Source organism: Carex rostrata, chromosome 20 (assembly GCF_964058835.1).
Source record: "Carex rostrata chromosome 20, lpCarRost1.2, whole genome shotgun sequence".
NCBI lineage: Eukaryota > Viridiplantae > Streptophyta > Magnoliopsida > Poales > Cyperaceae > Carex > Carex rostrata.
The window spans coordinates 5,149,671-5,176,031 of NC_135937.1; the positions used below are offsets into that span (position 1 = coordinate 5,149,671).

The 26,361-nt window shown below is 35.4% G+C and overlaps 3 protein-coding genes across 5 annotated transcripts; 2 read left to right on the forward strand and 1 right to left on the reverse strand.

Moving 5' to 3' along the window:
• The first annotated feature begins 4,029 nt into the window (after positions 1 to 4,029).
• On the forward strand, positions 4,030 to 15,800 carry LOC144572373 (RNA helicase, ATP-dependent, SK12/DOB1 protein). Of its 2 annotated transcripts, XM_078321925.1 has the most exons (23): positions 4,030 to 4,238; positions 4,816 to 5,199; positions 5,814 to 6,104; positions 6,206 to 6,286; positions 7,279 to 7,477; positions 7,561 to 7,724; positions 7,813 to 7,920; positions 8,008 to 8,109; positions 8,489 to 8,689; positions 8,816 to 8,926; positions 10,414 to 10,481; positions 10,577 to 10,940; positions 11,073 to 11,228; positions 11,339 to 11,449; positions 12,234 to 12,287; positions 12,432 to 12,689; positions 13,197 to 13,306; positions 13,381 to 13,534; positions 13,616 to 14,102; positions 14,564 to 14,778; positions 14,862 to 15,100; positions 15,190 to 15,316; positions 15,410 to 15,800. In XM_078321925.1, exons 2-23 carry the CDS (start codon positions 4,837 to 4,839, stop codon positions 15,620 to 15,622), a joined length of 4,176 nt encoding a protein of 1,391 aa, XP_078178051.1. In that variant the 5' UTR covers positions 4,030 to 4,238; positions 4,816 to 4,836; the 3' UTR covers positions 15,623 to 15,800. The 2 variants fall into 2 exon arrangements, 1 of the variants encoding a protein (XP_078178051.1); XR_013517717.1 differs by lacking the exon at positions 4,030 to 4,238 and having other exon boundaries at positions 4,716 to 5,199; positions 14,551 to 14,778.
• A 794-nt stretch (positions 15,801 to 16,594) lies between these two features.
• On the reverse strand, positions 16,595 to 19,164 carry LOC144572794 (mitochondrial uncoupling protein 1-like). Its single transcript, XM_078322466.1, has 9 exons — positions 18,870 to 19,164; positions 18,418 to 18,633; positions 18,238 to 18,316; positions 17,967 to 18,100; positions 17,793 to 17,891; positions 17,595 to 17,696; positions 17,431 to 17,505; positions 17,102 to 17,188; positions 16,595 to 16,919 (listed from the first exon to the last, which is right to left on the reverse strand). The coding sequence occupies exons 1-9, from the start codon at positions 18,936 to 18,938 to the stop codon at positions 16,893 to 16,895; spliced, it is 888 nt and encodes a 295-aa protein (XP_078178592.1). The 5' UTR covers positions 18,939 to 19,164; the 3' UTR covers positions 16,595 to 16,892.
• A 3,875-nt stretch (positions 19,165 to 23,039) lies between these two features.
• On the forward strand, positions 23,040 to 25,889 carry LOC144572344 (chaperone protein dnaJ-like protein). 2 transcript variants are annotated; one of them, XM_078321884.1, is made up of 7 exons: positions 23,040 to 23,185; positions 23,291 to 23,515; positions 23,715 to 23,793; positions 24,014 to 24,345; positions 24,777 to 24,897; positions 25,015 to 25,140; positions 25,229 to 25,889. In XM_078321884.1, exons 1-7 carry the CDS (start codon positions 23,149 to 23,151, stop codon positions 25,608 to 25,610), a joined length of 1,302 nt encoding a protein of 433 aa, XP_078178010.1. In that variant the 5' UTR covers positions 23,040 to 23,148; the 3' UTR covers positions 25,611 to 25,889. The 2 variants fall into 2 exon arrangements, with proteins under 2 accessions (XP_078178010.1, XP_078178011.1); XM_078321885.1 differs by having other exon boundaries at positions 23,098 to 23,185; positions 23,727 to 23,793.
• The last annotated feature ends 472 nt before the right edge of the window (positions 25,890 to 26,361 follow it).

The window sequence follows — 26,361 nt, forward strand, 5'->3', positions numbered from 1 at the left end:
TTCCTATCTGCGGAGGTGAATTTTTGATCTGATGACTTCGATTTCACAAATTACATGCAAAATGGAATCGAATCTTCTGAAAAATTAATGAACAAATAATATTGAATTTGAGAAGACGCAATTTATATTTTAATTTACGTCTTTTCAGATTATAAATAAATGAACAGATGAACCGTCAACAACGCAATTTATCTATTCATGATATGGATGACTATAATTAAAGTATAAAGAGTATTGAGTTTTGAGAAAACGCAACTTAAATGGATAAAATTATGACAGTTCAAATTATAAATGGTTGGACGGATCAACCGTCAACGACAAAATTTTCCTGACCACGTGTATATGTACATGTACATGTAGATAGAAATTCGGTTCCATAAATAATATTACGTTTTTTTGCTGCTAGACAAATAGTACCACAGAAATCAGTAGTATCACGGAAATCAGTGTTTAGAAACGGATAAAATTTGAATAACAAGATCCAAGTTAAGAAATGACGGGAAATTTTATGTAAAGTATGATAGTAGGACTAGGTTGTTTTTTTTTTTTTTTGCAAAAGTCGTGAGAGAGAATCAAACTAAATTAGAGGTTTTTAAATTCATTTATTCTCTTTGTGAACTCAACTCTAAAATCTATCCGATTGACTTCAAATGACACATCCGGACTGTTAAAACTTGTCTACCCTACGAGTGATGCATCTACAAGAAAAAAATAAAAAATTTTAAATTAATTTTGTATAGAGTCAATATTAAAAAAAATGAATGTATTCAAATTAATTTATAAACCTTCTAATTTTGTCCGCTTGACTTTATACTAAATTAATTCGAAAGTTTAAAGTTTTTGCATGCAGACACATCACTCGTAAAGTAGACGGGTTCCAACTGTTTGAATTTGTCATATAAAATCAATCTGATATATTTTAAAGCTGAGTTTAAAAAGAGAGTTAAAAAACTTAGGAACACCCTAGTTCTACTCAAGTCTGATTATAATATCTTAAAAAAAAAATCATTTCTTTTATGAGTATTAGATTCACATCTGTGTTGTAAAAAAAGTCCGTTTAAGTTGATTAATTGGCCAATTAGTCGTTGGCGTAATCAAACTGTCACAATTTTTTCCGATTAATCAACCAATTATTTCTAATTAATCACTTAACGATATCATATCTGTCCAATAACCGCATTCCGTTATTTACAACACTGATTCAAATAAACGCAAGACCAATAACATGATAGTGATATGGAAATCCTCTCAAAATATAAATACAATATAATATTTAAACATTTTTCCTTCCTTGTCCATTTCAATGTTGTCACTTTGCTTGCACAGCCTTGGACTTGCAATTGATGCACGCAGGAGCTTTTGAAAAAATATATATATATATTTACGCCAGAGAAAATAACGAAAGAATAGTAGTTGCTACTTTGCTTGTAGAGTATTGAAATTCTGACAGCAACTCGTCCAGAAATAGTGCCCGGTGCCAGTATTCCTGATTCCCTGATCTAGAAACTGTAGAGACAGCTGCATTTTGATACTTCATTTTTTTCTGGCAACTGCGTAGCTATCATCTCTTCTTTTGGTCAAGTAACTAAAAAAAATGACGCTTTAATTTTAAAGAGTAAACAGTGGACCTGAACACATATGGGCTGGATAGTAAGAATATAGAACCGCAAGGCTTGATCACTAATTTTAATCGCATAAGACAATTTTATATTTGAGTTTGAATCTGATCGTTCGTTTTAAATAGTACGAATCTTGATTAGGTATGTTTAGTTGCAAAATAAGAATAGCTAGAATAGTGAAATTAAAAATATATATTATTTGTTCTATTAGAATAGCTAAATCTCAAAATTCTTAGAAATAACCTATTCTAATAAGACGAAAAGTTTGAATTCACTATTCTAGCTACTCTAACACCGAATAAGCTATTATGAATAGTCTAATCCAAGTGATGGCCTATTCTCAATTCAACCAAACATACCCTACTGTATTAATTTGTCTGCAAATTCCTATGAGATCTGAATAAAGTTATCGGTTTGATTTTTGAAGAAGAGGAGGAATCCACTCGCAACATTTGAAAGTTACAACATCTGACAATAATTTGGTTTTGCAATTTTTAAAGTCCAAATAATTGATCCAAACCGTTAAGCATGATCTCTATATAAATGTGTTTGAAGATCAAATTTTACATTTTTTAGAATTTTTTTTATTTATTAAGTATTTTACGAAACTACTATTTGTAGACAATTGTAGATCACTGAAAAATAACAGTTTTGTAAAATACTTAATAAATAGTAAAAAAAATTCAAAAATAATGTAAAATTTGATCTCCAAGCACATTTTAATATAAATATCATGTTGAACGGTTTGGATCGATCGTTTGAACTTTAAAAATTGCAAAATCAAATTGTTATAAAATGTTGTAACTTTCAAATGTTATAAGTGAATTCCTCTTTAAAAAATTCAAACTTTAAGTTAACACGGATGATGAATCCATATCCTCTTATGTCTGAAAATTAAAATTAATTAATTAAACTAACAATTAAAATTTACAACTAATTAAAAAATTTAGTTAATTAAATAGGAGACTAAAATTTCAGTTAATTAGAAAGATAAATGAAATTATATAAGGTTGTTATTCAAGTTATTAAATTAAACTTTTCAAATAAGATTTTCATAAAATGAAATACATAATTTTGTGACATATTAGAAGGAGAAATTGTTATAAAAATAACAGGGTTATTAAAAATTTGATAAGTTATAATTTAATTTCATAACTTACCACGACTAACGGTTCGAAAGATTTGTACAAACTTATAAACACAGACCCCGTTTAATTAATGAATAATTATTTCAATCCCCACACTCCAATATCCGCATTGTACCCCCATCTCTTAAACATATTTTAACTTTCCATAAACTAATTTAACTAACTACTTTAATTAAAATTATTCACAACACTGTGATCTTCCAAGTTTAATTAAATTAATGGGTATAAATACTTGGAAGATAATAAATTAATACTTGCAAATTAAGATATTAATACTTGCATGTCTAACTTGATATAACTATATAGATGGACCACTCAAACTACATGGGAGAAGAATTATACACGTTTTTAGAGGTGAGTTTTTTTTTTTCAATATCTTCCATATCTCTCACGTTCTATGAGGAATTTTGGGAATCTAAAACCATGAACGTATTCTACGTAATTTTATTTTTCAAATGAGATCCATAATGACGTACTTTCGGATTCATCGTCACACAAGTATTTATACCTCATTGTGCAAGTATTTATACCTCATCGTGCAAGTATTTATACCTATACTTGTAAGTATTTTATCCCTAATCGTGGACCCCGCATCTCCGCATCGCATTTCCCTAATCGTCCCTGTGTCAACCTTTCTCTAACAAAAATAGTTAACCACATATACTTCCGTGCATAGGTATAAATACTTGTAATACTTGATATTAATACTTTTAAATGCCAGCAGTGTCATATGTGAAAAATACTAGATATAAATACTTAAATGACGAGGTATAAATACTTGTGTGATGACGAGCTCAAAAGTATGTCATCATGGATCTCATTTGAAAGATAAAATTGCGTAGAAGACGTTCGTGGTTTTAAATTCGCAAAATTCCTTATAGATCATGAGAAATGTGAATGAGATTGAACAAATAAAATTGGGAGATAATGGAGGGATGAGAGTGCGGGTACTCATATCACGTCCCTTAATTAATTTAGTTTAAAACATTCCTGTTAATTGTTTTATTCCATTTGAATTCTGGAATTATCTCAACCATGCAGACTGTTCTGCACGAATCTCAAAGCAGCACCCTTTACTCTTTTTAAAACCCCTGCCAGCCTGCCTTATCTCCTTCCTTCCCTGCCGCTGGGGCCGCCCCTTTGAAATCCCTTGTCGCATAAAAATGCCTGAGACACTAATATTGGGCCTGGACCTTATTTGGGCCCAGGAAATTGAGACGCTACGGTTTTAGGTAAACACTTCTGACGCTCTGTAACGCTTCCCTCTGAGGCTCTGAGCTCTCACTTGGCGACATTGCCTTCTCTCTGGGGAAAGCTCCTCCTTACCCCTACTCTGAAGAGTCACCGCGCCAAAACCTCGACACAAAATCTGAGACACAGGAAAAATGTTCACTGGCAACTCTCCCTAATCTCTCTCTTTCCCTTCACCCTCGACATACGCGGTTCCTTTTCGCCTCCCTCCATCAGAGGTGTATTTCTCTTTTCGACCTCTAGTTTACTTCTTTCGTCAGACTAAAAGATTTTACATGATCTCGACCAGCACTTGCGATTTCATTGTGGAATTCAATTTAAGTTTGTGCTAGTAGTTTTTTCCTCAAGTGTGAAAATGTCAGTTTAGTTTATATTTTCTTTAGTAATTTTTGCATCACGCACTTCCTTTTGAGCTCAAAATTCGATAAACAGAACTGAATTTTGTAGCTTTAAATGCTAATAGCTCATATTGGTGTGATAAACGACCTGTTCTGGGGAATATTTTTATTTTTTATTTTTTTATTCTTCCATAGTTTATTTTGTGATGTTGCCTGGTTTATATGGCTGATTAGGTTTCTTGTAGCTGCATTATGGTCTTTTTTCTTAAACCTTTACATTTTACCACAGGTATAAGGGGCACACATGATTTTTCTAATTTTCCAGGGCATATATGATGATCAAAGGTTTCCCACATCAACAAAAAATTGTTCTATTGTATATTTAGGTCACCTTCCTTTTTTATTTTATGTTATTTATTTATCCTGAATGGTTGGTTCTGTGTCTGTTACTCTGTTTAGCTAAGGAGGCCGAATCAAAATATGGAGAAGATAAAGTGTTGCAATGAGGAAATCTCCTTTAATGTCGGTTTGTGTGGGCACAGTGGCCATCTTTGTCTCCAGCCTTGCTCTTCCTCCTCGACCTCATGTCTACCTGATTTCGTCCTTCCACCGGCATTCCCTCAAGAAACAACTGAAAGTGTGAGAGAATACCTGGAGGAAAACTACCTTACACCTGAGCTAAACCATCTCGAACCCCACTCGTCAGGCAAGTTGTGGGATTTCGAGTGGTTTGAAAAGGCCAACATCCCCTTGGAGCCATCTGCTTCCTGCCATGTAATTGCTCCCTCCTGGGAGCTTCCTTTTCGCCGCTCTAGCTCCAATTGGAAACCTACTTCCATTCAGGTGCCTTTTTTTAAGCTTCACGTGTTTTCTTTTATCGCCAAGTCATGAGCTGATTTATATGTTATAGATACAAGTAGGGGTGTTCATTGGGTCCAGTTTATTCGGTTTTCAACTGAACTGAAAAAGTTCAGATTAAATGTTTTGTTTTTTCAGTTTAAATGGATCGGTTTGGTTGAACTTTTGAATTACTTTGGTTTAGATTTTTCAAAACTGAAAAGACTGAACTGACCAAACTCTATACGGTTAAGATCCGTTCTTCGGTTTTTGGACTTCAAATGAAGAAAAATGTTGGTTTGGATATTTTAGGACATCTGCATATTTTGTATGGAATTGAACAATGTGTGTAATGTCAACAACTAATATATATTCATATTTATTTCTATTATTATTAAATGTTTTGTGTCTTTATTGAGTTTGGACATTATAAAATTTAATCTATTTTTTTGGTTCAACCAAACAAACCGAAATCTACTTTGGTTATTTTGGTTCGGTTGTCATTCGGTTGACAGGTTATAATTCGGTTGGTTCAGTTGTATTTTTTTCAAACCGAATAAAATTTTGATTCAACTATTTCAATTCGGTTTTAATCGAACTGATCCAATGAACACCCCTAGATACAAATGGAAGGGCTAATGGAAGGAGCGCAAGAAGACGTGGGGGGTCTGAATAAAATGCCGGGACACGCGAAGGATTTTGTACGAGGGAGCCTCAACAACCGCCCCTTCCGCCCGGGTGGTCTCCAATCCTCTAACCTCCCGGGTCACAATGACCCGCAGAACAGTGTCAAAGGCGCTCTGCATGCCGATTGGGTCAGAGAGTTCATCCGTCCTGTCAGTGGTGGCGGCCCACTCCCTCAGACTGTCCCTCCTACTTTTCGGAAAGGACTCCAATTGGGCCCTCTCAAGGTAGCTTCTTTTATTCCCCTCATTTCTTGTAAATTTTGATTTATCCTCTCATTTCTTGCTGTGCTCAGTTGCCCTCTTGACATGACCTTTGTTCCATTTAGGAGTATCCATGTAGTCGGAAGTGTTCTAGCGAGATCTCTGTTGGTGATGAGGTGGCCGTGAGATCTACTAATGAAAATTTGGTTAGTTTGTAGTTTGGTACACATAATATTTGTTAAGTACGGTTTTCTTATTTCCCTTTTGGAGCATGTGTAGTCGCCGAATTTCATTAATTATTATGACATGAAGAACCATGCAATTGATTTCTTCATGTAAAGAGCATGTACAGTCCCTTACAAGTTATAAGCCAGAAATTATTTCTAGTGTATATTCATTTTGTTCCTGACTTTGCCAAAATTTAGTAATGCAGCCTCTTCTACATGTAACAGTATGACTTTTTGTTAGAAAATTCCATAACATAGATGGAAATTAAATTACAGAGTGCATTATGATTTGGTTACTGAATCACTGACCCCATCATAAATTTGCCACTCAGGATACCTAAGAGCAGCTATGCTGCTGAAAACTGCTTTAGAATTTGCCACTTCATCATAATTTTTTTTAATTTTTTTTAATTTTGACAATCTTGACACTTTTCAATAATAATGTTTAAATTTAAAATCGAACATTATGAACATTATGGACATGATCTATATTATCTATACTCCGCCTGTGTAGCACATCCTGTCCCAAGCCAGGATAAAGGAGAAGGGTTGTGATAGGTGTGGCGAGCCAACGTAAAATACAGCCCTTTCATGGAAATGAAACCCACATGAATCTCCGGTTGGGTTTCATTTCTAGCCTACTCCAACTTGTTTGGGACTAAAGGCTTTGTTGTTGTATCATGTCCATAAAATGTGATGAGATTTGGTGACTCCAAATTTCACTGGTCTGAAATTATCGGTCCTTGATGGATCACCAAATAATACTTAAAGTGCATGAAATTTGATTGCTAGGCTATCTATATGCTCAATAACATACCTATAAATTTACTTTTCACTTTTTTAATTTTATTTGTTTTTTAAAAAAAAATCAATAGTCGAGATTGTCAAGTGATCCTTAGTGAAAGAGTTTGCACATTTGCAGTTAGCCCAACCTCTCTTTATACATTTACAAAAAGACAGATTCCTTTCAGGAGAACTTCTCTGTGCGTTTTGATGATTTATTCAAGAAGGCCTTTGAAGATGATAATACATTCACTGATGAAGCTTCTCAAGAAGAAATAACTGTTGAACAAATAAATGCCAATGCTACTGATGCCTTCACTGAGATAGAAGTACAAGGAGAAGTCAGTGTTGAACAAATAAAAGTTAATGATGAGAAGTCAAGCAAAGGTGACAAAAGTTTAGGTGTGAGGCAATAATGTGCTTATTTGACATTTATTTTACTGGAATTGGGTTTTCTCTTTAATGTACAGGTACTCAGACCGGGGCAACAACTGAAGTGGAAGCTGAGAGAGATGCTAAAGACCATATCCCGGAAACACAAGCATCCTTGGATCAGATTTTGCTAATGCAGCCACCCGAAAATTCCGGAAAAGTTGGAAAACTGGCAGATGGAACTAAGACTAAGGAGGCCGAGGTATTATTTATATTTGAAATTTTATCTAACTAGAGGTCAGTATCTTTTTCTTTGTAACTTTTGGTGCTCTTATCATGTCCATTTCCAGGCTTGGGCTCTTGCTGGTGGCAATGAAGAGATTATCAACCGATTTTATGAGCTTGTACCAGATATGGCAATTGATTTTCCTTTTGAGCTGGATAAGTTCCAGAAAGAGGTATTTTTCTGAGTAATACTTGGTGGTATATTTGTTAAGTTTATACTGGAAGTAACTTGTTTTCATCTCTTCTGACGCTGCATAAAGGCTATATATTACCTTGAGAAGGGCGAGTCAGTTTTTGTGGCTGCTCATACTTCAGCTGGAAAGACCGTTATAGCAGAGTATGCTTTTGCATTGTCGTCCAAGGTGTAGTTTTGCCTCATGTCATTCCTAATTCCAAAATTTTGTTATTAGTTATACTTTTGGCTAAATTGGTATTTTTAATTCCTTGTTCTTATGTTTGCTACCATTTTCCATGCTTGTATAAGGATTTTTAAATAACTATTATGAGAAAGACTTGCATTGTTGTAACTAGGAAGACACATCAGATGGAAAGTTACATGGAATTTCCTTTTGTGTTTTTGTTTTCCTAAGCATTCCCTTTAACCTGTACTTCTTGGATACAACCTGTTGCAGTGTTTTCCTGAGCTCCACAGATTTTATTGGAATCAATTTTATTTTAAGTTGGCAAATAATCAATAATCAACACGTGTCTAACCAGATGCTTTGTACCTCAATGATACAGCACTGCACAAGGGCCATCTACACCGCTCCTATAAAAACAATAAGCAACCAGAAATATAGGGACTTTTGTGGAAAGTTTGATGTAGGCCTTCTCACTGGAGACGTTAGCATAAGGCCAGAAGCAAGCTGCCTTATTATGACTACTGAGATATTACGGTCCATGCTGTATAGAGGCGCAGACATTATTCGCGACATTGAATGGGTACGAGAGTTCAATCTTATTATTATATCATCGGTGTTTTTTAATTTGGTACTGGTACTAATTTCAAAAGGAGGGAATGGAAGTAGTTTTATTGACCAAAACTTGTCTTGTCTTTTGGATAAACAGGTTATATTTGATGAAGTGCATTATATAAATGATGCAGAAAGAGGGGTGGTTTGGGAAGAAGTTATCATCATGCTTCCCAAGCACATTAATATTGTTCTCCTTTCGGCAACGGTATGTTACTACCTTTGCTCCCAATTTATTCTAACAATTCTTTAGAGATCCATATACTGGAAATTGCTTTCTTTTGACATTATAAACTGTAGTTTCTAAAATCAAGCTGAAAAGTTTCAAAAATAAGATCATATTGACGTAAAAGCACTTCTAATACTTACCTATTCCATTTTTGAGTAATTGCTGGCCCATTAAAGGTTTTAAATAGGTTCTTTGATGCAAAGTTTTAACTTCTTTAGTGATCAGTAGAATGGGCACCAAGTATCATTATTTCCATTTGTATGAGATATATATCATATATCTTTATCATAATGACTGCATCCTGAATGCGAGAGTTTTCGTTTGAAGTTCTTGTGAAAATTGTCAACGACTCTCTAGATGCACACTGTCAAAGGATCTTGTTCCAATCCTGATACTATATATCCCATCTTATTTTGGGATTTTGCAAAAAGCACCCTGATCGTACGTTCTTGATTAATCGTAGTAACAAATGGCCCCAAAGAATGAAGGGTGAAAGACTGCATATCATGTTTGATCTGCATATGAACGTTTAGAATGTATATGGTGCATGTTGTAGAAGGGGGTGGTATTATTTGGTTATCGAGGATAATGTGAATGTGAATGTGGATATAATTTGTGTGTTTGGGATCTGCAAATAATCAGATTATCCTGATTGAGTAATAGACCCATGTTAAGAGAATGCGGATTGAGAACTGTTCGGAAATTTGGTGACATTACCAGTTCTTTACGATATCCTTTTTTAGAGCAAAAAGGAATTACTAATGCTCCAGCTCCTATTTGTTGGAGTAAAAAAAAACAAGTACACAAGTCATATTGGAGCCTATGAAAACACCTCAAGACAAAAAAAAATGTCCCTAACCGTGAAAAAAGCTACCCCTTTTTATATTTTTTGAATGACATTATATGTAGTTAAAAATTCAATGCATTATTAGATCACGTACCTGATTGGATATCCAGTTCTTACATTATCAGTTTAATATGCAAATTGTTTCTATATGGCACCTTATCTTCATTTGTGTTCATATCAGAGAAAGTAATACGGGTAAGAATAAAATACAACAATCATCCAAATCTGTATCTGCTCTGTTTTCACCCATAGGATTCGCAGGAAACCACGGATCTCTCCTCAAGGACCAAATTGACTTGTCTTTTGAGGTTGATTTATTAAAAAACAACCTTAAATATTAGATGCAATCTTGCAATTGATTGATTCTTAAAGATTAATCATCTGCTAGTATTTTTGTATTGAATGCCGAAACTTCTTGGTGGATGGAGTGCAGTGTGTGTGTTTTTCTTTTCTTTTCAAGGTTCATATGTGCATTATTATTTACAAGGACAAGTATACTTGTCGAAAAGTATCATCTTTTCCAAGAATAGTAAGATTATGTTGATCTTTTTTGCAAGAATAAACTTCTTAGAGTTGGGTGTCTATGAGTGTCTTTATAGTGCCCCCGTAAATTTTGCAGGTACCAAACACGGTAGAGTTTGCGGATTGGATTGGTCGGACTAAGCAGAAGAAGATCCGTGTTACTTCGTAAGTGCGTTTGAGTTTTGGTTTCTTTCTCATCATGTTCACATTATTTTCCAGGTGTGGTGATTGATCATATTAAATTTGAATTAAAACAACAGAACTACTAAAAGACCAGTACCCCTAGAGCACTGCATCTTCTATTCAGGGGAACTATACACGATATGCCAACATGATGTGTTTATTCTACAAGGGTATAGAGCAGCCAAAGAGGCTTATAAGAAGAAAAACTCTCCTAGCAGTACTGTTGGTGCCAAACCAAAAGCATCTCTGCCTACAAATTCTGGCCGAGGAGGGGGAGTAGCAGGAGGGAGAGGTCATAAGCAGAAACAACAACAACAACAACTCCAACACCAACTCTCGAGTTCCTCAGGACAGCCAAGCAGTGCGGGACCCAGGAGAGCATCCGAATCTTCTTCATGGTTGTTGCTTATCAATAAACTCTCCAAAAAGTCCCAGTTGCCTGTATGATTCCTTCTATCCTAAAGTTACATTTATTCTTTAGTACTGTCAACCTGGGTTTTCAGTTTGCTTGCAATGTCGGACTGGATGCCTGGTAACACTGTTCTAGCTCAATTTTCAATGGAAATGTTGCAGGTTGTGATCTTTTGTTTCTCGAAGAATCGCTGTGATAAATCAGCTGACATGATGTACACAACTGACCTTACCAGCCACTCCGAGAAGAGTGAGATACGCTTGTTTTGTGATAAAGCCTTTTCACGCCTTAAAGGCTCTGATAGGGACCTTCCGCAGGTGATTTTCTCTTTCCTAAATACTGCGACCATACCAGCTAGTAAATATTGATGTTTTGGCATCAAACAGAATCGAGGCATGTCGCGTCAATGTGTGCTGTTTTTCCGCAGGTTATAAGAATTCAAGGGTTGCTGAAAAGAGGAATAGGAGTGCATCATGCCGGGCTCCTTCCTATTGTCAAGGAAGTTGTTGAGATGCTTTTTTGCCGTGGCGTTATCAAGGTTACCTTTTGTACAATATAAGGACCTCAACCGTATACAAGTACAATACTTTTGTTAAATTTATTATACAAGGTCAATGGCATGTTGTCTATGTGCTGTCCTAATCTTTAATGACTTTCTATATCCTTATTTTGAGGCCAATATTTAGGTTAAACAGATTGTTGACTTTAATTTTTGAGTTCCTTGAGTCTCTATATTCTTGTCTTCTTATAAATACATTACAAGCTACTATATTTGGTGCTGCAGCAACTATTCAATAAAACCACACAAATCATCTTTAAAGGATCACCACTTTTCAAATTTTTGCCCTTTAGTTTCAAAGTTTCCTGTTTGGCTACTAAATTTTCCAATTGCTACCAAACTGTCTGTACCAATGGCAATAATCAAATGTTTGATGGAAATTCATGCCAAGATCCACATTCATGAGATCAGCATGCCGTCTTTAAGATGAAGATCCTGGCACAGACTGATATGATTTGACAGAATAATTACATCTTTTTGATGGATGTATGATGGGACAGATGCTGTGATTATTATGATTTGCCTTGTGATGCCACTGTGCATGTGCATGCATTAGTAAAGAAGCATGTTATATTGTTATCCTTCATATCATCAAGTCAGCATGCTTCTGTAATGAAACTCGTAAGGACCACATTGGTAATATGAAAATTTAGGGGCCAAAATGGTGGAAAAGGCACTTTAGGGACCATGTGTAATAATATGCGTATGGTTTAATTGGTTAAACTGATCCACCTATAAGGTTGATTTGATTCATTCACTGTAGGTTCTCTTCTCAACTGAGACCTTTGCAATGGGAGTGAATGCTCCGGCAAGAACAGTAGGTTTTTCAATCTTCTTTCAACTTCATATGACACTGATCCTTGATAGTTATGTGCAAATCAAGTAAATTGAGGAGGAACCTACTTCATCTCTTTCTCTTTTGTCTTTTTGTTTTTTTGGCTTGAACACATACACAATAAAGGTGGTGTTTGATTCCTTGAGGAAATTTGATGGGAAAGAGTATAGGGGGTTGTTAGCAGGGGAGTATATACAAATGGCAGGACGAGCTGGTCGTCGCGGCCTTGATAACATTGGCACTGTCATAGTGATGTGTCGTGACGACATCCCTGAAGAGAGCGACTTGAAAAATCTCATTGTAGGAAAACCTACCCGCCTTGAGTCTCAGTTCCGACTCACCTACACCATGATCATGCACCTCCTTCGTGTCGAAGACCTTAAGGTAGCAGCTTGTTAATATTTATTTATTGAGTGAGGCTATGGTACTATGCATAGCACGGATTGGTCTGTACTATGGATCAATATCTTTGTATTCGAAGTTCAAATAGTCGATATGAATTGTTCAACATGATTTTCATATGAAAATGTACTCTGCAGGCTTAAATTTTACATTTTTTAGAAAAAATTTACTATTTTTTTAGATATGTAGAAAATCAGTTGATCTAAAGATTCTAGATCATTCAAAAGTAGTGATTTCTATCTTAAAAAATAGTAAAAAAATTCTAAAAAATGTAAATTTTAAGTCTGCAAAGTATATTTTCATATGGAAATCATTTTGAACAATTCAGTTCGACTATTTGAACTTTGAAAACGAAGATATTGATCCATAGTACGGACCAATCCGCACTATGCATAGTACCACAGCCTCACTCTTTACTTATTTATTCATTTACCTCTTTATTTGCACAAAAGAATGGAAGATGTCTTAAATTTGTTTCTTTGTGGCTAGGTTGAAGACATGCTAAAGAGAAGCTTTGCTGAGTTCCATGCTCAGAAGAATTTGCCTGAAATGCAAAAGCAACTTCTACTGAAGCTACGCAAGCCTCTTGAAGCTATCGAGTACGTGTTCTTCTTGCACCTCTATATTGTCCAAATGCAGCTATGAGAAACTAATAAACGTAGGTGCTGCTCAGATGCATAAAAGGAGATCCAGCAATTGAAGAGTACTATGATATGGCAGTACAGGCAGAGACGTACAGAGAAGCAGTAGCAGAGGCAATCATGCAGTCACCCTCTGCTCAGCAACTTCTTTCTCCTGGAAGAGTTGTCATTGTCAAATCACAATTAGTTGAGTTTTTTATTGTTTTAAGTTCTTGTCATCTTTTCTAGTGTTTTAGAACTTTGAAATAACTGAGGTTCAATTTACAGGGAGAAGAGCATTTGCTGGGTGTAGTACTCAAGTCCCCATCTGCTACTTACAAAAACTACCTTGTTTTAGTCCTGACGACTGAATCCCCTACTAATACATCATCATCATTACCATCACCGATGCAATCTGTACCGAACAGAGATCAATTAGACAAAGGAGGCGGCGGAGTTTTTTTATTGGCCCCAAAGAGTAAAAGGGAATTGGATGATGACTACTCTGTCTCATCAAGTTATTCTCGCAAAGGAACAGGTGTTGTGAATATAGAGGTGCCAAAGTATGGTGCGGCAGCTGGTACAAACTATGCGGTTATTGCACTGGAGAGTAATACAAAGGAGATAATAAGCATATGTGATAGAAAAATGAAGATAGATCAGGTGAAGCTTCTAGAACAACCGAGCAATGCCGTCTACTCAAAGACCGTTCAGGAGCTTATGGGGCAAAAGACTGGTGGAAACAAATACCCTCCTGTCTTAGACCCTCTTAAAGGTATAACTGTGAAGAGTGAGGCTATGGTACTATGCATAGCGCGAATTGGTCCATACTACAAATCGATATTTTCATTTTTAAAGTTCAAATAGTCGATATGAACAGTTCAACATGATTTCCATATGAAAATGTACTCGCAGACTAAACTTTACATTTTTTTTTACTATTTTTTAGATAGGTAGAAAATCACTACTTCTGAATGGTCTAGAATTTTTAGATCAAGTGATTTTCTACCTATCTAAAAAATTCTAGAAAATGGAAAATTTGATCTACAAGATCATGTTGAACGATTAGATCAATTGTTTGGACTTCAAAAATGGAGATATTGATCCATAGTATGGACCAATATGCGCTATGCATAGTACCATAGCCTCTTAACTCGAATTCAACACCATACTCAAAAAGTTATTAAATTTAGTTTGTGATAGGACATGATATAGACATATAGTACATTCATACAGCTCTGAAGTTGAAGGATATGGATGTTGTGGAGCAATACTGGGTGTACAATATGCTACTAGAAAAAATGACAGAGAACAAGTGCCATGGCTGTATTAAATTCAAGGAGCATATTTTCTTGATTAAGGAGCAAAAAAGGCACAAAGAGGAGGTTAATGCTTTAAAATTCCAAATGTCTGATGAGGCTCTCCAGCAGATGCCTGACTTCCAAGGCCGCGTAATTAAATCTCTCCTCTTTCTTTCACTCTTTTCTTTCTTTCTTCTGTTGTTTGACTCCAAAATGACAATAAAAAAATGCAGATAGATGTGCTGAAGGAAATAAATTGCATAGACGAAGATCTAGTCGTGCAACTAAAGGGGAGGGTGGCATGCGAGATGAACTCGGGTGAGGAGTTAATTTGCACAGAGTGTTTATTTGAGAACCAGTTAGATGACCTCGAACCCGAAGAAGCTGTTGCTGTCATGTCCGCTCTTGTTTTCCAACAGAATAACACATCTGAACCCTCTCTTACTCCCAAGCTCTCTCTGGCTATCAAAAGGTAGACAATTTCAGACTGACTTTACTATTATTTCTCTTTTTCTTCCTATAAACACTTGTGTGCAACTAAAAATGCTTTTCTTCTATTAGACTTTATGATACAGCAATCAGACTAGGGGAGCTACAAGCTCTCTTCAAAGTAGCCGTGGACCCACAGGACTATGCACGTGACAATCTAAAGTTTGGCCTTGTTGAAGTTGTGTATGAATGGGCCAAGGTGCTGCCTCGTTGATCTTTCTCTTCTCTTCTACTGTTCAAGATGCTGCTTAATAATTTTCTTTTCTTTTTGTGCTGTGTGTGTGTTTTACAGGGAACTCCGTTTGCAGAGATTTGCGAGCTAACGGATGTATCAGAAGGGCTGATAGTGAGAACAATAGTAAGATTAGATGAAACCTGTAGAGAATTTAAGAATGCCGCTGCAATTATGGGAAATTCTGCTCTTTTTAAGAAGATGGAAGTAGCTTCTAATGCCATTAAGCGTGACATTGTTTTTGCTGCCAGTCTCTACGTAACTGGTGTCTGATTCTTACCTTTTTGCTCCCAGTAAATGCCTTGCATTCTTGGATGCCTTTTTCAGCTACTTAGTTCAGAAATGTTTCAAATTTCACTCCAACTATCAGGAGTGCAAGTTAATATAGCTAATTTTTGGTTCTCTATAGTAATGTTTTCCGTCTATTTTGTAATTAAAATGCATTTGATTTCGTTCATGCATCTATGTGACCCTCCGTATAGCACACATCAGCACCAAAAATATGCCTTTTGAGGATGCGGGTATCGTATCGGATACGATACGGATACGGCGATATAGTAATTTTCAAAAATCAAAGATACGATACGTCTATTATATATATTATTTTTTATTATTTTAATTATATTATTCAAACACTTGTATACATTAAATATAATTTTGGAGTTCAAGTTTGACATTAAATATAAAAATTCTGGATAAATACAATAGCTTTAAGTACACAATAAATATAATATATTTAGCAACAAATGTGAATTAGCCTAGTGGTCAAGAGGCGTGATGTTTGGGTCAAATGACCTGGGTTCGATTCCTCCAGTCGTAAGAAAATTTGGGTTTTGGTAGATGGTCCACGCGCGGTCTATGGGCCTGGAGCACTGTTAACCGGTGCATGCGCGGTGCACGCTCGATTTAATTATGTAGAACGTGTCTGATCCGTATCAAGGCCGTATCCAGATATGACAGATCCGTATCCAAACGAGTCAGAGACGTATCGGAACCGTATCAAGTAGTGATAAATCCGAACTGTTTTTTTAACTTGACATGAATCTCAAAGCAGTACCCCGAAAGTCTCAGTAAGCACCGGATTGAGTTTGGCCGTCCATTTTTCTAATTTGTACCTCAGGTACCAGGGGTACACGGAATCCTGTGCCAAACCGGTCTATTAATGAGAACTTTCATTGCTCCAGAACCATTACATGCGGGTATTAAAAATAAAAAATACTGGCTGAAGAAAAGAAGTAAATCATATTTGAAAATATAAAGGGAACCAAGGATAACATTATTATAATTGTATTACATAATACATGCCTGTGAAAAATGGCGTGGTTGTTGGGGACGCAAGTAGAATATAAAAATCCCCAAAAAATGGCCCAAATAACTAACAATTCCCCAAACTTAGTGACGTGCTCCTTTTTTTTTGCTGCTGTCGTTTGCAATTACAACTTAATCTGGGTGTACTTATTTCTATTTCTGCGAGACCGAGAACCAGGGAAAAGTGAAAGAACAAAAAGAAAGGAAAAAAAAATGAAAAGGCTATTGAGTTTGCCTAGTGTTTCATCAAGGATTTTTTGATCTGCACATATAAAATAAAGAAATTAGAACGTGTAGCAGCATCAGTTGAAAAATGTCAAAAAGAAGAAAATCTAATGCATGTAATGGCTAGTGGTGAATTAGAGTAGCAGCCAGTATAAATGAATATAACAAAATGTAATGGTCATTAATTGAAAGACGGTATATAGGAGAAACTAGAAATACCTGCTCCAGAGTCAAAAACATGATAACGTTCCATGATCCTAGCCTAATAAAATTTGGGATGAAGCCCTTGTAAAATGCAAATATTCCCTGCAATTAATCATACGTTTTGGTTTAGTTAGCTATACAATTTACATTCTTCTGATGATTTAAAGGAGTCGCCACTTAAGCTAGAAATGCTGCTCCAGAATTTACTGTGCTAACATTTCTGGCAATATGAATACTGTATTTGCAATTTCGTTTTCTTGTACTGTTTGCTACCTATTAAAATTTAATAAATAAACATCAAATGCTAAAAGAAGGAAAATTATATAAAGGAACGAGTAGCATACATCATTCTTCAAAGTTCTGATAAAGCAATCAAGGGTACTTTTGTATGATGGATCCCCCATCATTCTTGATTTCACCTGTAGAATGCAACACCGATAAAAAGGTTTTTCTCAATAGCATAACAGTTTAATTATAGACTAATAGCAGCATATGCATATAAATATACCACATCAATAGGAGAACCTATGCAGACAGCAAAAAACCCAGCACCTAAACCGGCCAAAAGATGAGCCCAAACATTATCAGCGAACCCAATCTTCAATATTGTCTACAAATCAACATAGCAAAGTAAATAGTAATAGTTCATTAAAAGGTTGAGTTAACCGATAAATCAGCATCAGTAATGAACTTTTTGATTTGAAACCTGTTTCACTTGATCATAGCTGGCCAATTCTGCAGCATTTACTATGGCATTTCGAGCAATGTTAGGTCCAAGCCCAGTCCATAGAGCCCCCAATCCTTCCTGAAATTAATATAAAAATTCAAAGATATGTAGCAAACTTCGAAATACAACCCATAAATTAAGAAAACAGTAAACCTGTCTAATGATAGTGGCATAAGCACTCAATGCTCCAGAGTATCGTCTCTTGGCACCTGCGGCGAGTTTTCCTTCGGATTGAAGCCTTACTTTGACCAGATCAGTTGGATTTGCTACTATAATCGCTATTGCTCCTGTCATTAAAAAAAAATAAAAACAAAATCAGCCTGCTGCAATGTTTTGTGTAGTTCTATGCATGATAAATGCTCAGAAATGACCATGAAACGCTTAATGAAAATGGAGTAAGATGATCACAATGACGAATACGTACCAGTAGTAAGTGCAGCGAATATTTTTGTTGACAGTGAAATATCACCAACAAGATTTCCACCGCCATAAAAGGATTTAACCTTGATAGTATGATAAACAAGAGAATGAGTTGAGGAAGATACATAGACAAATTACAAGAAAAAGTACAGAAGATTGCTAGAAAGGAAATAAAGAGACAAACAGGATCATAGAGGCCGATACGAAGGCCGCCAAAGAGGCATTGACGGTGAAGACCCGGTACAATGCCTTTCCAAAGAGCAGCTAATCCTTCCTCCTTTGTGATTGTTGCAACAGTGTCTAGCAACCCCTTGTATTTGACTGCAGCTGCATCTCCTGCCACAGCTTTCTTTTGCAGCTGAAGCCGTACTTTTGCTGTGTCTATTGGAAGCGTTGTTGCCTAAACACCCATAATATTTCTCAATTTCATATGTTTTTGTTTACTGATATTGTTTACTGATGCAATGCAAACTGGTAATTAGGACCAAATACACTAAAAAATTACTTGATAACTGGTTTGATTACACAGATCTTTAAGGAATTAGATAATTTCTCGGAATTCATGGATCAAAGAAATTAAGCGAGTGTAAGTAAAGTAAAGTGATAGGAGGAGGGATTTGAGAGAAAAAAGTGTACCTCGGCGAAACAGGCGGCGATGGCACTACTAACGAATAAAGCAGCGAAGGACAGCTCTTGATCGCTCATGCTGTCCACTGCCGAGTTCTCTAAATCAAGCTCAAGTTATGCCTCAGCGCAGAGAGAGAAGAGCCAATGCCAAAATGTGCAAATGTCGAATTGGTCTCTCTAGATGTTATAGATTAAGAACGCAATGTCAAATTGATAATCCTCGCAACCGAGAGAGAGAGAGAAGAGAGAGAAAGAGAGGGATGCTCTCAAATAGATCTGTGTCCGAATCGATGGCGTTGAAGTTGTACCTGGAGACAAACAGGAGATATAAACAAAGGAAGAGCTCTAAACTCTAGAGTGTTAGTTGTTTTCAAAGTTTCAATTAATTATTGACAAAATTGGATGTATATCCATTAAAACTTCTATAATTGAATATTGTTAGAGTTCACATATTTCATTGTTTTTGTGTTTCAAACTTTCAATTATGTCCCATATCAGTATCTCTAATTTCAAAGTTCAAATATTCAATTTGAACATATTAACAAGGTTACTATATTAAATGCACTTGATGTCTAATTTTTTTTAATTGTTTATTATTTTTTTAAATAAGTAAGAGATTATTGTTTTTCAAAAGATTATGAACCAATAAAGAACAATAATTTTATACCTATTTAATAAACAGTAAAAAAAATTCAAAAAATATAAAATTTGGTCTCTCATCATATTTTAATATGAAGTTTATATTAAGCAATTCAGATTGACTGTTTGGACATAGAAAACAGAGTTAAAAATGTAAGATATGATTGAAGCATTTTAGCCCTACTCATTGAATATATCCTAAACCATTGATCCAAACCGTTCAACATGATATCTATATTAAAATGTGCTTGGAGATCAAAATTTATATTTTTTTTTGAATTTTTTTTACTATTTATTAAATATTTTACAAATTTATTGTTTTCAGTGGTCCAAAATTATCTAAAAACAACAATTTTGTAAAATACTTAATAAATAGTACAATTTTTTTTTAAAAATGAAAAAAATTGATCTTCAAACACATTTTAATATAGAGATCATGTTTAACGGTTTGAATCAACTATTTGGATTTTAAAAATCGCAAAACTAAATTGTTGCAAAATGTTGTAACTTTCAAATGTTGTAAGTACATCCCTCCTCTATATATATATATATATATATATATATTGTACGTTTGATTGATTTTAATTTGCAAGAGCTGATGACTTGGGGAGTAAACATAATTGCTACATTCAGAGCTTATTAAATTATTTTAGTGTTATATTCAAGATTGTTGTGTTTTTTCTCCGTTTGTAGCATCGATTAAAAATGAAGCTTGTTGGAGAATTGGTTAGAGAGAGATAAAGCAGGGGTAAAATTATATTTTTAAAACTTATTCAATATTTTACGAGATAAAACTTATTTTAACTATTATTAGTGTGATAAATCAAAGAATGGGGAGAAATAGGAGATTTATGAGTTTCAATGAGGATATATGAAATATTAATGTTATGATGGGAAAATTTCTAATTATAAAATTTGTGATTGGTATACATCCAATTTCGTCTTAATTAATTTAATAACGTGGCACGGTTCTAGTTCTGGAAAAAAAAAACATTATACAAATTATTCGCATCTGTTGACAAAGAAAAAAAATATATATATTTTATGGGACGAAATCAAGTCCCATAAAATAATTCATTTATATATTTCCAGAGAAGAAAATTTAAGACTTGATTTCTCTGTATCTTCGGTCAGACTAATTTATTAGAGCATCTCCAACGGTGATTGCTTATGGATTGCTTATGCTAATGTGTTAATTGTTTTTGTAATTGCTGGAATGTGTCCGAATTTCTAATTTAGCAATATGCTAATAATTGTTTTTGTAATTGCTTAAGGACACGCTGGCGAAACGTCTAATGTCTATTGGCTGCCAAATTAAGTCGCTCTCTCTCTCCTTCCCTAACTTCCGTAGCCCAATCAAAGAAAAAAAAACCAAACATTTTTTCTTCCGTAGCCCAACCTTTAGTATGGCAACATTTGTTCTTCAATTTTTCCTAATCTCTCTCTCCTTCCCTAACTTCGATCGTTTCTCGCCTAGCCGATCTCGCAGATAAATTTGCCTTTTTATTCTCTACACTTTAAGATCCCAATTGCTAGGTTTTTTTCTTTTACTTGATCTCCAACGAGAACCTCCGAGCGCCACCTCCTTTTGCCGGCGTCAGAGTTGCAGTTTTCTAAAAAACTTCGGTGAAAGGTCGAACTTACTGTGAAAGGTCAAAGCGCCACTTATTTGTTGCAACTACGGCTCTACCCATCTCTATCATCTCCTCATCTCCAGCTTTATCTTTTTCAGCATAAAGTCATAGTTTAATCCATGGAAGAAAACTCGCTTAACCCATAAAACAACTTGAGAGAATAGATGAAGAGGTCTTTAATTGGCTATTGGATGTGAGGTTGCAAAGGCCATTTATTTTTTCTACCTTGCTCTTTGTTACATGAGTCGTAGAAGATTAGAATTCTAAATTAATTGCTATTCGGAAAGGACCCTTTTTTTATTAAACCACGCTTTCATGAATTCTAAATTAATTGCTATTCGGACCGTCAATTTAATTGCGACATTCAAAGGGTTAATTAATTTAGGGAGATATAATAGCGAGAGAGGAGGAGACAGAGGAGAGCAACGGAGAAAACAGGAAAAGAAAAAATTTAATTGATGGAGAAGAAGAGAAAGGAGCCGTTTTTTTTTCATTTTCGCTGATGTCGCATTAATTGCAATTATTAGCATATTGCTGGGATGGAGTGTTTAGCAATTTATAAGAGTCTTTAATTGCTAAAAGTAATGATGTGGCTGTTTAGCAATTAAATTGAATTGCTCCTTTGGAGATGCTCTTATAGTTTGAACTTTAGTAGAAAAAAGTACAATTGCTAAGGTTAATGGAATAACTGCTATTTCTAGCGAGTTATTTTTAACACAACACATTTGGGTGAAAAAAAATGCTATTCTCAACAAAGGAATAGCTCGAGTTAACTGCTATTCTGCTATTCCTTAGAAATGTCGGATTAGCTGCTATTCCGAGCTATTCTTTGTTTCATCCAAACGCACCTTAAAAGAACTTCCATTACTTTCATATATAAGATACTAATTTTGTGCTAATACTTAGACCTTTCTAATGGAAGTATAAGTTACATTGACAATAATTTATAGGTAATATTCATATGTAAATTTATTAGAAACAAAATGAGCACTATAACTAAAATTCTCCCAAAAACAATTATAGATGTAATATCCATCACTTTTTTTTACCTAGACAAGAACTTGTATAAAAACAATTGATTCAGCTTGATAACAAATAATTATCCATGAAATGATATAAAAAATTAATAATTTAATTTGTCATCTAAAGACTGAAACACTTTTTGAATAGCTCCCAGTTTTATACACATGGCCTATCTAATATATGAGGAGGGATCCACTTGCACTCTTTTTTTATAACACCGAATTATATTTTACATTTTCAAAGTTTTTTAAGTCTAAATAGTCAATCTAAACCGTTCAATATGATGGATATATTAAAATGTGCATGCAAATCAAATTTTACATTTTTTTTTAATTTTTTTTTACTATTTATTCAATTGTCATGCTTGTTTTTTAGCTGGTTTTAATATTAACATAGAGAATACGCTGTTTCAGATGAAGAAAAAATGTCAGATTGAGATTAACTAATGTAACTAATCGTATCCTTCCAGTTCCAGATATCTGACTGACTGAAATGGACGGCCCAGATATATTCTCAGTCCAGATGTTTAAATTGGCACAAATCTCAAAGTACAAATGATACTGCTTACTGCATATGCGACATTCCGAGTAGGACTGAGAGTAAATCTGGGGCGTCCGTTTCGTCAGGTACCGGGAAGGAACCTTAACAGCAAAGTAATCAAAGCAATCCGCGTCCAAATCTGAATAAACACGTTGGTTGACTCGGGAGCTGGGAAATAAATCTGCTGCGATTCTTTCGAATCGCAGGTACCTGATTTTTCAAATCTAACTGTTTATTTGTTTAGAGATTCGTGCATAAAAACCAATTGTTTTTTGTGATTCGTGCACTCCAAAAATTAATGGTTAGATTTGGAAAAGCAGGAATCACAGGGATTCTTTGGAGAGCTGTCGCTCTCTGAGCCAGCGAACATTATTTTTTCTGATCTATGTCTAGTTGTCTACCCATCGCATGCTCCTTTCTATTTTCCACTTTCTACCTCTTTTTGGTGTCTAATGGAGCAGCAGCAGCAGCAGCAGCCTCTACTCTCAGGTACACACATAATCTCGTCTTTTTTGCCTGTTCTCTCATTAAGTTTATCTCTTCTGGATAAGCAGCCGAGAGCAATTTTGTTTAATTTTGTTTTTGTGAGCATAGGAAATGACAATGGGGCGGAGTCGTGGAGGTCGTACCAGTATCTGGAGAGGAGCACATCGCTGCACATACCGACTGGAGAGGAATTGGTGAGCGGGGAGGAAGTCCGATTGGCATCCAATTTCTCTGGCAGTGACAGGTTCAGTGCCTACCCTCCTTCCATTCATGGCGCTCTCATCAGTTCCCCGGAACCACCACCCCTTCCCTTTCCCCATCCTCCTTCCCATGGTAAATTATAGTTACAGATTCAAATTTTACATCAATTTTCTGATACATAAGCCATCCCTGCGTTATTTCTTTATTCCAAAATTCGTTATGATTGGTTCCAACTCAGGTCTAATTTAGGGTTTAAATAGGTACCTACTAGTTATATAAACTGAATCATATTTATAAAATATCTGATGGAATCATGGAATTGACTTGTCAGTTTCTTCTCAAGGAGGGTATTCTTATCAGGGAGGCTACAATGATTGCCAATCCGGTTACCCGTCAAGGCCAATTGGCAGGTTTGTCATCCCAACCATTAATTTCACTATTTTTATTACTACGGATGGTTTTGAATGAAACCAATATAATATTCACATTTTTTTTTCCTTTCTTGAGATTTTGGATCATATATTTAATCTGAACATATACCAAGAAATTCTCCTTTGTTTTTTAACAAGCGACTAGAGAACTTTTCCTTGTCTATTTGAGTGAGTAAATTAGATGTAAATTAATTTGCAGTGGTGTCTTAGATGAAGTGGAAATATGGCAATTGCTGATTAGCCATGTAGGGCATCGTTGTTGCTGGGGAAGTGGACCTGCACGCAGATGGAAAATCACTTCTATTGAGGATTGTGATGTGTATGTGGGGACGTTAGAAACCTTCATTGAGGAGAGAGAAACTGTAGAAGAAAAGGAGCCATACTTGGGTGGAAAGGTTGACGGGGCAGACAAAGGACCGCTGCTCGGGATATGGGAACTGGATTTAAGGGCTCATTTCCCGCAACTGTTCATTCCTGACAAGGAGGTCAAGTTTAAAATCCCTCACTCGGAAGCTGTTCACAAATGCCCTGGTAAGTTTACTATAGCTTCACTTTTTTTTATGTATGTATGAATTTCCAACTATATGTAGTTTTTGGGAGGTCGGAGGTTCAAAACCCGGATAGGGGAATCCCTTGTGATATTAAATAGTTGGGTGGCTTGACCTCCAACCTTTACTCAAAAAAAAGTATATGTAGTTCTGAATTGAAATTAGCAACAATACAAACTGTAGAGGGTGTTTGAGATTTGAGTTGCTAAAATTTTATTGTTTTTCGTTGGTTGTGCTAGGGATACTTGTTTTCTCTTAATGAGAAAGTTTTAATGTAAAAGTAACATTGGTATATGTAAAAGGATTTGAAACCAAATTAATAATAAGTTTATTTTTTTTGTTTTGTTCTTATTACATGTATGCTGCTGCTGTTGTGGTATGAATAATATTTTTTAATTAAGTTGAAAATTACAGATTGCAATAGTCGAGGAGAGACTGCTTGTGCATCTTGCAATGGCAAGGAAAATCAGATGACACAGTGCTCTGCATGTTATGGAAGAGGTTTAATTGCTCACCGAGACGGATCTGATACCATGTATGATTGACAGACCCTACTTATTATTCAAACAAAAATTAAATGCATCTGCCGGCTCAGTAAGTTACTAAGATATGTAAATACATGTGCTTATTTTCCGTTTTCTCTTTTTGACAGGTGTAAAAATTGTAGCGGCAAGGGGATCCTGCCCTGTGCCGTTTGCATATCAAAAGGAAGTGTGAAGTGCAATACATGTGAGGGCCATGGCTCTCTTCTCGCGCGCAGCATTGCTGTTGTCAAATGGTTACCGTTTTATCTTTTCGTTTCCAAATAAATTTTATAATGTTCTGATGCTTTGATACTAATGAAGTTACATATGATGCTTATACAGGAAGACGGTATCTACAAAAAAGGTTAGTGCATCAAGCGGAGCTGCGTCGGTTCCAGATGAAGTATTTCACAAGGCAAGAGGCGTGCAGCTGTGCAACATGCAAGCGTACCAGTGTAACCCAGCCTTCTTTGCAGATTCGTACCATTTAAACAACTTCTCGTCCCAAGTCATTGCTAGCCGTGCACCTGTGCCTCTCTCTGCTCGGGTCATCACTGAACGCCATATCATTTCCATCCTGCCTGTTACACGTGTCACCATGGCCTGCCGCAAGAGCTCCTTCAGCTTTTATATTGTTGGTGACAGCAGAGAGATCTTTATTAGGGATTATCCATCTAGGTTTTGTTGGGGCCTCTGCTGTTGTTTTGAGTGGCTCAACGTGTAATTATGTTGTTTTAAGGTTTGTGGCTTAACGCCAGCAACCAATGTATCGATAAAAAAAAGTTTATTTACAGGATCTTAATTATGTAATTTTTTTCCTTATTGCTGGAGATTGAAGGTACCTAGAGAGTGCATATATACTTGTCCTGTGATGGTTATTTCTGATGTTTGCCAGATCTTCATGAATTTTTGTGAAATAAAGGGAGTTGCATGTCTTATTGATAAATTATGTTAATTATTTTGTAAATAACACTGTTATCACTTGATCAGTTGCTGTTTGCCTACAAGTTTCTAACATCTTTCTTCCCTCTTGTTTCGTTTTGTTTGTTAACTTCCATTTTTTGCTTGGTATTTTATTCTCCCTTCCCTACTTGTTCCCACCTTTATTCTATCTTTGTTAATTTTTCCTTGTGAATATACTCATTTTATTCATGAAAGGATTATAATCTGTTTACAGTGAATAGATTTGACAGTCCTCACAAGTATCATTTGAAAATCTGAAATCCAACATTTGGAATATGATATATATAATATCATCAGAAGAAAATGGTGATATTAGATTCAAATTTTATTTTTTTATCGAATTAAATGGAATTTGTAATGGTTCTTAATTAACAGGTTTTAATGAAGTATCAAATACCGTTCTCAAACCACATAAAATTTTCCTCTTCTAAAGCAAAAGAAACAATTCGGTCAGATCCGGACTGCTGAAATTCCACCACCGCTTCCTTCCCTTTCATTTAATGAATATTTCA

Bases quoted from the DNA above. Each gene is read 5' to 3' on its own strand.
- LOC144572373 (XM_078321925.1), top strand. From the start codon at position 4,837: ATGGAGAAGATAAAGTGTTGCAATGAGGAAATCTCCTTTAATGTCGGT. The intron at 13,535-13,615 runs GTTGAGTTTTTT...TTCAATTTACAG, and splicing joins TCATTGTCAAATCACAATTA to GGAGAAGAGCATTTGCTGGG. The intron at 14,103-14,563 runs GTATAACTGTGA...ACATTCATACAG, and splicing joins TGTCTTAGACCCTCTTAAAG to CTCTGAAGTTGAAGGATATG.
- LOC144572794 (XM_078322466.1), bottom strand. From the start codon at position 18,938: ATGAGCGATCAAGAGCTGTCCTTCGCTGCTTTATTCGTTAGTAGTGCC. The intron at 18,317-18,417 runs GTTTGTCTCTTT...CATACTATCAAG, and splicing joins GTATCGGCCTCTATGATCCT to GTTAAATCCTTTTATGGCGG. The intron at 16,920-17,101 runs GTATTTCTAGTT...TTATATGTGCAG, and splicing joins TGTTTTTGACTCTGGAGCAG to ATCAAAAAATCCTTGATGAA.
- LOC144572344 (XM_078321884.1), top strand. From the start codon at position 23,149: ATGGAGCAGCAGCAGCAGCAGCAGCCTCTACTCTCAG. The intron at 24,898-25,014 runs GTATGATTGACA...TCTTTTTGACAG, and splicing joins CGAGACGGATCTGATACCAT to GTGTAAAAATTGTAGCGGCA. The intron at 25,141-25,228 runs GTTACCGTTTTA...ATGCTTATACAG, and splicing joins AGCATTGCTGTTGTCAAATG to GAAGACGGTATCTACAAAAA.